This window comes from Oxyura jamaicensis, chromosome 2 (assembly GCF_011077185.1).
Source record: "Oxyura jamaicensis isolate SHBP4307 breed ruddy duck chromosome 2, BPBGC_Ojam_1.0, whole genome shotgun sequence".
In the NCBI taxonomy this organism is placed as follows: Eukaryota; Metazoa; Chordata; class Aves; order Anseriformes; family Anatidae; genus Oxyura; species Oxyura jamaicensis.
In genome coordinates, this window is record NC_048894.1 from 65,614,809 (window position 1) to 65,628,411 (window position 13,603).

The following is a 13,603-nucleotide window of genomic DNA, read 5'->3' on the forward strand; positions in this document are numbered from 1 at the left end:
TACTCTTAGAGAAGATAACTAAAATGTCACTAAAGACAACTGAAATATTCACATTCATTTCTGTGGAGGTTACTCCACAAATTTAAAGAAAACTGTTAACTAAGCTAAAACAAGCTAAAAAAATTGATCAAGACATTCTATTTAAGCACCTTTATATATATATATACATATATATATAGCTTACAGTTTATCAAAATTGTACATTCTGAAGTACTGTAATAATTTACTTCAACACAGCATACCCACTATGAGAAACTGGTCAATGACCCCTAAGTTATCTTCATCCTTTGGTATTTCAGTTGCAGAAAATTTCAGTTCTAAGCCCTAACAAACAATCCATTCTTCTTTGACCAATTTATACAACCAGTTGATATAAATGTACTCATATATCCAGCTGCAGTATTTAAGGAGTCTGACCAAATATATATATCAAAATCACATAACCCAACCATATGACTACAGCTATGCTATCAGATCTATAATCTTAACATGCAACAATCTCAAGTAAATTTCACTGGATACTTCTTATGAGGCATGTTTTTTTTTTTAAAAAAGTACAAGTTTATTAAAATTTGACTATATGGGAAATGAAACAAAACCCCAAACAAAACAAAACATATGCTGGGTGGAAGGGAGAAAACTAAAACAATTATACCATGCATATATTTTCAGATTAATTGTTTGAATTCAAACTCAACGTGGTTATTTAGCAAAATGTCCTTTTCCAAGCTATGGACCTATTCAGCAGAAACGATAAATAAAGTTTTATACAGCCTGGGAAAAGAAAGCATGGCTTCTACACTGGAAAAAAAAAAAAGGCAAATCTATAAAATTGCCATGGTCTGCAAAAATTAAGGGTCTGGCAGTTTCTTTATGTCAAGGGCATTTCAACTTGAACTTGATACTATTATGTCTTCTTGCTCTCCAATATTTATCTCTAAACCAATGAAAACGTTAGATAGTTTCCACTGTCCCAGAGACTTTTAGAAGATTTTCTTTGATAGGTCAGAAACTTGAAAACTTACTCTCGTCAAAATATGCTGATGGAATGCAAACTTTCATTATTCCACCTTTTGTTTAAAATCTGACTTGCAAAGTGTACCACTACTGCCTACATAAACCAAATACAGCTGAAACATACAAAAATGTATGAAAATAACCTGAAAATGTTATTCTAACAACAACTGCATTGGCATACAGTTGTCAATACTACCATCAGCAGTGGATCTAAAAAACTAAAGCTAATTGAAATAAGCGCAGCTACTAAAACAGAATTACAAAACGAGAAAAACCTCCCAACCCTACAGCCTTCTAAATAAAAATTGCATCACATTAGATAAGAGCAGCATATGGAAAAAAGCAAGAATTTCTGCTGAATAGGGTCCTTAAAATGAGATATGTAAAACAGGTGATCAAACAATGATTTATACACAAATTCTGTAGACTCTTACCACCAATGGGGTTAGCAGACTGTGATCCTGAACAAGTGTAAAGGCAGGATTAGGGTAGGGGTTTATAATCCATGAAGAGGGAGGGAGCAGAGCAGATTTTAAAATGGATGGCAAATGGAAATAAGAAAGCTTTAGTCATTTCACACAGGAAAAAAAAGCCACAAAGGGGTTATGCTAAAGCAGTGCTTTTAAGTAGCTTCCACTATTGAAGAACTAAGCTCAGATGCTATGTACAAAGCAGATGAAGCAAAGCTGCACAAGCAAATTACAATTCTTCAGCTTTCTAATCAACAACTGGGTTAATACTGAAGAATTACATTTCAATTAAACATGAAAATGTAGCCTTCAAGTTACTTTAAAAGAATACTGAGTTGCCAAAGAAGTTCAAAAAATTCAACAGCTAAACAAAAAATACACACAAGGCCAAAACATATTTTTGTTTAAGACAGACAGTAAAGGAAGTGAGTTACAAGTGACGTGGATGACAAAAAAAAACTTTCACAATGACACATCCGAAAAGACTTGCATATAAGTTTGGGTTTTCCTCTTTCATAATTTATGTGATGTCTAAAAGAAAAAATATTTCCATTCAGAAACTGCATTCTTTTTTTCGGAATTAAGACTGTAATAAAATTTTAGCATGCCTTGCTGAATTACCTGGCAAGCAAACAGAAAATAGGAAGGAAAAAATTGTTCAATTTTTTCCATGGATAAAATTAAAATAATGGGATATATATTGTATGCACATTTATTTTCTGTTACAAAAGTATCTTCTGTAAAAGCATTTGGATTTGCAAGTCTTTCATGTAATGATCTTTGAACAAAAGTACGGAATAGTTTTAACCCTAACTTTATGTAAGGGTCTGTGTGACAGTGGCTTTTTGTTTAAGGCACATAAGCTTGATTCTAATATGAAACTGTTCTCCTACTATAAGTAGAGGAGGAAAAAGAATCCCGTGTGTGTGTGTATGGAACCTTCATGAATCTTGCTCCCCAAAATGCTGTGAAATTTTTCATTTACATAAAGAAGCAACACCCAAACAGCAGGTATACAGTGCCTGACAATTCTCCTTCACCTGTCCATTTGTATTTGCCCTGATTATCTTCCTTAAAACATCTTAGAATTCTTGTTCTCCCCCACTTACAGGTTATAACGAGATAAACTGAAGGCATCAGTTCTGAACAGAAGTAGTGACAAAATGCTCTAAATTAAAAGAGCTCTATTCATATATTTAACTTTACACATCATCATCTACATAGACACACACACCTAGTTATTTCAGTATCAATTCAGCTTATCCCTTTAGACTCTGATACTGTGTAAAAATGAATTATTTTGGAAAAAAACGTTGATCATTTCTTAAAAAAAAAAATGGAAAAGCTTCAGGTTGTTTCCCTGAACAGACAGTCAGTTTAATGTAATATGACATTTAAATAGCAACCTAAAACTTCTCATATGATAAATGTAACATCTGCCCTCCCCAACAGTTTATCAAATACCTTAAGAATTTATCAAATTTCTTCAAACTACAAGTATATTTTCAAAAAGCTTATTTCCCATCTTTCCTAATCCCAACAAAACAAGCATTGCAGGTATTGCTAACTACATTTCCTAAAGGGATTTGAGAAGACATCCACCCTTGGTCCCTGCATTATTAATTCAAATATTATTTGCTTGCGATACGGTTTAGTTATCTTAATACTGAAATAAAACAAGTCTTTCACAACCTTTGTCACAGGCAATAATTAAATTTTATTTTCAAGCTCTCATCCTACAAACAATCATGGGATTAGATAGCAGTCCAAAAGTTTACTTAAGGAGAACTTCTGTTACTGGATTTTGTTGTTCCATACTTTATAGCTCAGATTTTCTAAAAATTTTATTTCACAAAAATTGCAAGCATTGGATCAGATTTAATCCAACTGTAATTTATGGAAAACCAAGTCTATAATGCAAAAGTGAATGTGAAATACTCTAACAGATAAATGTTTATGCCATTAAGCACAGAAGTAAGGAGGTTTATTAAAGTAAAGTTGATATGGTTAGTCATGGCAAAAATAATTACAAAATTCAAAGTCTACATAACTTACTAACTTTATAACATTTGACTTGCCAAACTATAGGATTGGTTAATTTACTTAAATTTTATCATTAGTTTCTTTTCATTACTTACATTGCATTTCAATTAATTAAAAGATGCTTAATACATTTCACTAAATGAGACGAAGAAAACCTGAAAACTACACGTAGGTTAGTCAGAAGATGTCTGCTGCAGACATCAGATAACATGAACAGATGACCATAGGTCAGCCAGCACCAAAGAATGTGAAGCAGTCAGGTCTTTTTAATTAACAACAGACTGTTCAACTAGATCAGAAATTTTGCATTTGATTTGATTTCTAAGCACACACAGAAAATTGTTGTGGATTAGCTGACATACAGTAAGGTGTTTGTTTTAAACTTCTGATTTCAATGCAAGCTAAAGAATCAATTATAAAGTCAGGGTTTTGTGTTTTTTACTCCAAAGAAGAGTTAAGTAAAGGTAATCTCTGTAATACCAAAAATGAGTATACATCCAAGAGCTAGAGCCTAGCCTAAAATAAAAACCGGTATTTCTGGCTGAATAAGTAAGACTTTTTGAAAAATGAAAGATAAGGTTATAAAGCTAACATTGAAGGCACCATTCAGCCTACCCAATTTTCTGTATTACTTGTATATGTAACTGACACAGATGTTTACTGATATTGTGCGTTGGATGGCGGGGGAGGTGGGGAGGAGGGAAGAATGTTGAGAAGTTATAACTGAAGACAGAATTTAATCTCCTGTTACTTTATCTAATTGAACTGGCAAACTAAGATCTAGCCTAGTATTTTGCCCAGAGAAAAACAACATGAATCAGAAAAGCATGCAAATACCACTGACCCAAAACACTGAAAAAATACCTTCATTTTTCTCTGGCGATGAAGAACCTAAGGCATAGAACAACAACTCAGTATGTAGCTTTTTTTTAAATTAACTTTGACTGTAGCCATTGGTCAATAAATATATGCTTAAGCATTTGGCCTTTTATCAAATATATCTGAGAAATAGAAAATACATACGCTGAGACTGAGAGACAACTTTGGTTCTACTCCGTCCTCTGGAATCTGTTTTAGAGTTTCCAATACCAACAGAAGGTGTTGAAAGCTTTGTTCGTACACGACCTATAAAACAGAATTCGCATTGAGTTTTTCCACAGCAATGTAGAAAGCAAAGCATTAGTAGCATTTACTAATGTTTTCTTATGTTTCTGTACATAAAAACGAAGCACAATGTAACTGATGAAAATTCACTTGGGATAATTAGTAGATATTTGAACACCTTGAAAGAATTCAGAGTTGAGGGATTAAAATAATTCTCTTCTAAAGCTACATGCTTCAGTAAACAATTTACACATTACCATTTAAACACGCTGAACTAGATCTTGATTCCTACATAAATATGTTGATTACATTACAAAAAGGGAAATGCATGAAATAGGCAATATATCCACTAATGTAGCGGATACAGTCTTCTCATGATTACTTGTGGCTGTAATTCTACTTTTGCTATCATCAACTACAAAATGAATCGTGATCATCTGTCAAATAGGGTTCTCAGGCTTCTTACTTAGCTTCAGTGTTCTTTTTACAAACTTCAATACTAGCTTTCCAATTACTGAGGATTCTACTGTCTTCTTGGCCTTGGTCATAGTGACTTCTACTGGATTTTCCAATCCATTTATTTACAGCAATTTGCAAAGTCTAAGTACATGTAAGTACATCTAAGTGTCAGCATGATATAAGAAGTACTCCTCTCAACGGATAGAAGAACTGAGGAAGAAAAACTGTAACGATCAATTCACGTCTCTCCAGTAAGCCAAATGATCTTATCTCTGGGTTAAATCTTTATGCATTATTAGCTATATTCCACTATGTTTAGTGAGTCCGGTGGAATTAACAAGGTTAGGAAGACCCTTGTTGGACAAGTTATGTGCGTTATAAGAAACCAACGGATTATTCATTAAAATATATACATATATATATAGTAGAGTTCTGTACTGTTTCCTAAACCAACCTCTCTCTCAAAAAAAAAAAAAAAAAAGGCAAAAAAACCAACAATGCTAACCATACTTCTTCAAAGTTTCATAAATGAAGCCCAAAAAGCTGGTGCAACGTGGACCTAGCCCAACAAGTAATCCACTTTTACAAACACAATTAAAATGTATTCTAGACATAGAGAGTCAATATTTGACCCATAATAATTAGGTAATCAGACTGTTATTTAGTTCTAGGCTCTTTAAGCTTTCCACACCAGAATTTGAAGACCAAGTTAATATTATTCATCCAAGTAGAGGGCATAGCCATAGATGAGAGTCTATAAGAAGAGAATCAGGATAAAGGAGGTTATTCAATAAACTACTAGAAAACAGTATGTTAGCAAGACTAGTTAAATGAACTGGTCCAAACTCTACTAAGTTATCCCCGTGCAATGGTAATGTTTTCCCAAGGAATACTGAGACTGCAAGGCATATAAATTTGTTCAGAATTTGGCCCAAAAATATGGGAATACAGTGTGTCACTATTTCACTGCTGTGTGAAATTACCAATTGGAACCTGGTTCAATTTCAAGTAAAAACAAACAAAAAATAGTTTGCATTTGTAAGGCAAAAGAGTTCACTCACATTGAATCTCTCCATCCATTCACTAATGACAGGTTTAAACATTAACAGCATATTGAAAATTAATTATCAAGTCTCTAAGAGATGGGTAATAGCAGCACTTGCTTCCCAGAGCATAAGCACATTTGATGATTTTTTCTGTGACAAAATTTGCTTAAAAAAACGAACTATAAAGCTCCTGTATTTTCACACTGAAAATGTTAAGCATGACACTTCTATTGCAGATGAGTACTTGAGAATTAAAATAATAGCAAAAAAAATTTAAAATACTATGACAACCAAGTATTAGATGCATAAGCTATCTGAAGTTCTCCACAAAGCCCCAGAAAGACCACATTTTACTTTCAAAGCTTAATTTGTATCAATGGAAATATGAAGCTGAAAATATTTTCTTACCATCTTCAGAAGCTGTTCCTAAACAGAAAAAATAATAAAATACATGATATTCAAAACAGTATTGTCTCTTCAATTCCTTTTTTGAGATTAGTCTTATGAATCTGGACAAATTTTATTAAATCAGGAAGAACTCTAAAGCTTGCGTTGCAACTCCATTATTGAACTGAAGCAGAATTATCAAGAAACATCCATACTGCACTTTTAGTGTTTTACAGTAAGTTAATATATAGCACCGCCTTCCAAACTTGTCACCATAACACAGGAAACAAAAATAGTGAAAAAATTCTAAGCCAATTAAATGAGATCCTGACCAAAACAGACATTACAAATATTCTAGTACCAGCTCTTTTGAAAAAATAAGACATACTATTTAAAAAAATCTCTGAGAAATACACCAAAAGAACAGCATTTCCCACAGTGGACAGTGATATTTCAATAAAAATTGCTAGCAAGGAGAATTTCTACAAATTAAGTCTGTGACTATTCTAAAAATCTACATATGAGATCAAGTTTTGCTCAGAGAAGTGATCAGATATAATCTGAGCATGCTGTAACCAGATCACACTTGAAGTATGCCATGTTTAACAAGGGTAGACTGACAAATCTGACATCAGTACATATGAATTTATGAGAAACTATCTGAACTCTAAGGTCTCTTGAAATAGATCTGCTTATTATGGGAAAACGTATATACACTATCAGTGACAAAAATGGATTAAAAATCAAAAGGGCAATTTTTCCCCATTTTCCCCATTTTTGGGGATTCTATACTGCTCCTGCCTTGTAGGAGAATTCTGATGATTCAACCCTTTCTGCTATCCTGAATCTTCCTAACATTGACTTCTTCATATTATAGTATCCTTGAGCCACTCCCTCTAAAATGTTGCTTGGTGTAAATTTTGATCCTTCTTCACAAAATCAGTTACAGAAATATTTATGCAGGTGATCCTCAGTTTTCCCAAATCAAATTTGCTAGTCTGCATTAAGAAACAAAACAAAACAAAAACCAACCAACCAAAAACAACAACCGCCACCAAAAAACAATATTCTTCTACAGCTGCATCTTGGAAAACTGTTCTCAGCAACACCTAAGCCAGACTAACAGAGCTAGCTTGTCCTAGAAGGGGTAGTTCTGCTTCTCTTTTCTTTATCTTTGTGCTACCAACCACCTGGTTTGGACACCTGAAGGTTCACTGTCCTTTCCAAGAGTTAAAACAAAAACAAACAAACAAAAATGCACAATTCATTTATGCTTTATGTAATGAGTTTTCCAGAGTTTGTTCAGCTCCAGTGGTTCATAACTGAGTATTAAAAAGAACTAGTGAAAGATGATTAGTGGCAAAAGGAAAAAAAAAAATATTTATTGCAGGTAGCAGTTTGATCAGATCATAAACCACAGTTTGAGAGTCAAGGTGTGTTCATTTTGTCTTGCATGTCATCTCTACAGATTATCCTATAGAAAAAAAAAAAGTTGCTCTGATAAACTGTGTAGCACTTTCCCTACTTCTTCTAAACAGATGTGCGGGACACCTTCCACTAGGTGTGACTACTGGTCTCAATAAAAGAATAAGCCTATACACGTGTCTTTCAGAAATTTTACTCCTGGTGAAAATGTGCAAAAACTAATAAAAGCAAATAAACATTTGGTACAGATAGCCTAAATCTAATGCAACACAAGGAAATCTGATATGGAAATAAGTGAGAAAGACACTACAACACTGCATGAGAAAAATCGTATCTTATTAAAGTACACTTGCCATTTGCAATACTCCAAAATGGCTAAAATTCTTTCCCAACATCTCTCTTGAAACTGAAGATCTGCACATATCACTTGGGATTCAGGGTTTTTAGAGGTCTACCTTCCTATTGTTTTCATTTCTATGCGTGTTTTGTATAATCATTTCCTCAGGAGACTCAGTAATCTAAGAAAAGGAAAACAATACCTGCCTCGCTTCTAGTGAATTGCTCATTCTTCAAAGCATATATTGTTAAAATACATGTGTCAAGAATTATGAATTAAGTAGCAAACATAGTTGACTTGTGAAGTGTTCCCCAGCAATAAATTACAACCAGAATTATCAAGGATCAAACTGAGACTTTGTCACTTCATTATATGGGAAGTAATACTTGCATAAACCTGAAATAGTATAATGAGCACTATGAGAAACTTGATCCACTGTTGCTGTGCAATTAGGATAAAAACATATGCCAACTCCCTCCATGAGTTTTAAGAAAATTAGCACTCAAGTTTAGCTGGAATAGTTGGTAAACAATTTAAACACGTAGTTCTTCTTAATAAACTATTACTGAATAGAATTACATTGGATTATATGACTTACAGGCACTTAAAATTATGTGGTTAACACAGATTCTGATGGGGTGCTTTTAAAAGTAAGATTTTACTTTTATTTTAAAAAACGTAATTATTTGCCTCTTCTGCTTTCCCATTGCTGTTCTGCCAAAAAGTCAAAAAAATGACTTCAAAGGTGAAACTATGGAAGAACATGATGAAACTAGACCTAGTTAAGGCATTTATTCATTACAGAACTGCTCTGTAATTAACAGAGCTTTTATTTATTTTTTAAATAGGAGTAATATCCAATTTTGATAAAGTTTCTGTTGGTGATACAGATCAATCATTCAAAACGACAAATACATACATACAACATACATATTAAGACAAAGATTGCATAGGCATTAATGAAATACTACGGTATTTGTTAATCAACAGATGCAGTAAACATCAAATATTTCACATAAACGACACTTGAAAATAATTAAGAGAAGGCAGACTAAATTTCTTACCATCCATCTTGTCAGAAGTATCCTCTTTGTTGAAAAAGTAGGCAAAGAAACATGGAAAACTTAGTGTGTTAGAATAAAGGTGTTCACAGCAGAGTCATAAAACATTAATTAAGGAAAATACGTTAATATTAAATCAGCTGACATGTCTATCTAATTTGTGCATGTATAAGCTAACTTAAGTAAAATTGGTTTCCTTCAGCGCAAGGTATTACAGAATGGGGTACAAGTACTCTGCAAGGCATACTGAATCTTCTCTGTATTACCCAGATTTGAGCAAGGCCTTATATTAAGGTATTAATCAACTGTTTCTCGCTTGGTGTTCAACAGCTACTGAAATATCAATATACATTTATGCCATTACTGAACTACAGTATTTCGATTTTCTACAAAACTTGGTACTTAAACATGAAGTCCCTTCATGGGGTAAGGGACAGAAGGGCAATAATCACAATCACAATAAAGACAAAGGTAAAATGGGAGAAAGTTCCACTCTGGTTTAAAGCATTAAAGATTTACCAGTTCAGTGTGAAGGCAGTGCATATTCTGACAGTATAAATCAGAATTCAAATATTTAATGTGAGATACATAATTACAGCTCAAGTCTCCTCAAAAAGGACATTAATAATTGACTAGCTTTGCTATCCTTAACATTCAGAATAACTAAAGTAGAGAATGTCCTCCTGCTTCTAGAACAGATCTTCAACAACAACAACAAAATAAAAACTACAAGAACATATAGATACAAATAAGAATTATTCTATTAATAATTCTATTAATAATGAATTGGGAAGGGATAAGTGGAGACAATTACTAACTATTATGCTTATGAACTTGTCATCTGAGGCTCTACATTTTTCAGTGGTTTAATCAAAAGGCATATGTTTCTCTTTAAATAGTGTGAGAATGAGTCAGAATGAAATTGAGAAGTACTCCTTTTGCATGGTTGTAAATAAACCTTTGTCTCCTTCACTATTACTACCCTTATACCATCCATAATAGGATTTAACTTCTCTACTGTCTGTTGCTAGTATCACATTATGTTATCACTTCAATTCAACACTGTATTATTTTCTACATCTTTTCTGACTACACCTGCCAGAAAGACAAAACTTTCCAGCAATTCAAATCTGTCAAGAAAAAGCTGACTTGTCCTGTTGCACTCCAAAACAAACTAAGCAACACTCTCATCTTGAAGAATAATCATCCCACCTATTTCAGGCTTTGAGGGATTACGTTGGGAGGAACTGAGAATTCCCTCAGGTGATAACGACAACAAGCCTATTCCCCGCCCCCCCCCCGCCCCAGCAAATTGAGCAGCCTAACTGCCTAACTTCAATGTCCGCCTTCTTCCCAGCAGGTTCTGATTCACACTCTGGGCACTAGGACACACACCTACATTAAAAGCCAGTTTCAAGGAGAGTATTCCTGTTCAGCAGCACTTCCAATATTCAAACTTGGTCCTAAAATCAGTGATGTTTAGACCACTTCAAGTAGGAATTGATAACAAAACAATCAACTTATTTAAAATAGGTTTTAACTAAAATTATAATTAAAGAACACAACCAAAACGAAAAATATAGCTTGCATGTATACTATCATCACCCAAAACACAACATCAATTGAAAAGTAGAGGTAAAAAAAAAATAAAAATGAAAAGGTTGAATTCAAAAAGTTTTTATATATATAGTGTGCTTATAATATATATAAACTTCTCTGCCTCTCCTGTGATTATGTTTGGCAATACAGCTATTAGAACTTGCAACCTGGGCAATCTAGCAAGTATACAAATTGAGAACTTCACCCCTGTACTATGGATAGCCTAAGAAAAACAACAACAACAACAAACATAGAATAATAGAATGAGTTGAAAGAATAAATAATGACTTGGAAGGGACTCCTTGTGAGTCTAACTCCTGGCTCCACACAGGACCACCCACAAATCAAACCTTATGTCTGAGAGCATTGTTCAAACACTTCTTGAACCCTGGCATGCTAATGCAAGGTTTGCTGTGACCACATCCCTGGGGAGCGCCCAACTACCACATCCCTGTTCCAGCGCCCAACTACCATCTCAGTGATAGCATCATGTTCCTTTATTCTCCCCATAGGCTGATTTAAACTTGGAAGTTCTAGTATCTAAAACCCACCACTACCAGAAGTGTTTTCCCACTAGCTTGTAATCTTTAGAACTTTCTAACAGCAAGCTTCCCTATCAATGAAGATTATCACCTAGATAAAAACTTGCATGCTGTTTCACGAACATGCTTCAAAAGATTCCTCTGAAATCAGTATTGTATACTGTTGTGTAAAAACACTTCTGTGTTACTTGAAGCAGCCACTACTTAACACGAAGATGTCTCAGCTGACTATTCTACAACAATGCTAAAGAGTTGAGAAAAAACAGGAAGTCAAGAGTTCTGATGCCGACTTCCTGATTACTTCTGAAAGCAAAAAAAGCCATAATCACCACCTGCTGTTAATTGAAGCTATCACTCCTTCCAATACTTAACTCCAGATTAACACATTTAAAGATCGTAGTACAGATATATGCTTTACATCAGCATTCTTCCAGCACAAGAATAATAAAACATCCAGCAAAATCAGCAACTTACATGAGACGACATCTTTTTTTGCAACATTTCAACAAAAATAACAGTGACAGTTTTCCAAAAGAAGCAGTGTCTTCCCATAGCTTCTTGATGTAAAGCCTCAAAAAATATTTCACAGTATAGTAAAGATGTTTCCCTCACCTAGTGAAGCGTAAGATCCTGGAGGTAGACCAGCTGCTGACAAGCGCCCAGCTCCAGCTGTCTGTACAGCAGCATGGCGAGCCTTTGCACCTGCGGCAGCATTAACATCAATGTCACTGCGAGACCTCTGCAGGGTTCCTGGGCTTGGAACACTTTTGCTGCTGCCTGAAACTAACAAACAAGCAAATTAGCTGGTAAGAAATTGAATGAATTTTATTTGCAAGGTTAATGTTTTCTACTGCCACAGCATACCTGCAAAAAGTACAGAAAACAATGTCATATATTGTAAGTCAAATTAATATAAACACAGGATTAAAAAGATACGAAGCAAAAAAATGTGGCCAAAAGGTAGCAAAATACTGTAATTTTGGCTATGAAATGCAGATAAAGAACAGTTCATTTCACAATATTAATAATCTTAAGGACAAAATATTACCTTTTAACGGTATGTGCTCTCCCCCAGTACAAATTAGGTAATAATGGACATTTCCGGGGTTTATTACATTACGAAATGCTTCACAAATGTAATAAAATTCACAGCATCCTTTGCGATACTGAGAGAAGATAACATTTCCACACTTGAGCTAAGGTAAAGACTTGGGCAAGCTGAATGAATAATATGAGTTACTTTGGGCTTCATCTTTTGTAAAATGTTTTTTATTCACTTCCTGTTATGTGTCAAATGTTAACTATTCACTTAATTTTCACTGTTTTCCCCCCATAACTGTTTCAGTACCCAGAAAACAAGCACTCTCAATTATTGGCCACTTGTAAAAATGAGTTCTGTGATTTCTTTGGCTAGAATTACAAAGACATCCTGTAAAAAGAGAACAAAGATTCAACTCTGAAAACTCAAGACAAAAATTGAACTGTTTCAATCTACGTTTTTTATTCGGTGGTTTTTAATTTTTTTTAATGCCTTCTCCATAAAGAGCAGCAGCTACTTGGGAAAGAAGAAGGATATAAGGAGTCTTCAATTCCAATTGTGATAAGCCTAATTATAACAAATGGACAATAGAATAATGCTTTGTTTCTTTGGGAATGACTGTTCCATGACAAAACTCTAGAAGATTATTGATGAATGGTTCCAATACATAGCAAATTATGTTTCTTACCTTCAACAACTTAAAAATACATAAAATCTGAGCATAAGAACCAAAAATACTTTTTTAAAAAATTAAGTTGCATTTTAAACTTTTAATTCAAAGAATTTGTTCTGTCTTGCGTGCTTATATAGCATAGGTTTACCTCTGCCTGCAAGGCTTGCTGGGCTGGCTGCAGACCACTTAGAAGATAGAGGACGACTGGAAGAAAAAAATTCAATAAACCCAGTTAGTAGGGGCTTTTAAAAATGTGTCTGGTTTATCAGATCCAAAAAGCAACAATACACAGTGAACTGAGAGGGAAAACACAATGTGTTCGGTTGTTTTTTCTTTCCTCTTGCCTTCTACTTTTTCTGAATAGTTTGGAGAAACATTACATACAGACTGCTAAGGAAAAC

General features: G+C 34.0%; 1 protein-coding gene across 50 annotated transcripts in view; it reads right to left on the bottom strand.

The window, feature by feature from the left end:
* CLASP2 (cytoplasmic linker associated protein 2) overlaps nt 1-13,603 on the bottom strand; it is a 141,423-nt gene that overhangs the window by 37,742 nt on the left and 90,078 nt on the right. For 17 of the 50 annotated variants that reach the window (XM_035316143.1, XM_035316164.1, XM_035316170.1 and 14 more), the window contains 7 exons: nt 13,351-13,406; nt 12,103-12,273; nt 9,353-9,376; nt 6,548-6,565; nt 4,554-4,655; nt 4,395-4,421; nt 1,452-1,478 (listed from right to left, as the gene is read on the bottom strand). In XM_035316143.1, the coding sequence (XP_035172034.1) occupies nt 1,452-1,478; nt 4,395-4,421; nt 4,554-4,655; nt 6,548-6,565; nt 9,353-9,376; nt 12,103-12,273; nt 13,351-13,406 (425 nt within the window). The remainder of the gene's footprint in view (nt 1-1,451; nt 1,479-4,394; nt 4,422-4,553; nt 4,656-6,547; nt 6,566-9,352; nt 9,377-12,102; nt 12,274-13,350; nt 13,407-13,603) is intronic. The other 33 variants (XM_035316171.1, XM_035316166.1, XM_035316169.1 and 30 more) reach the window with 9 other exon arrangements.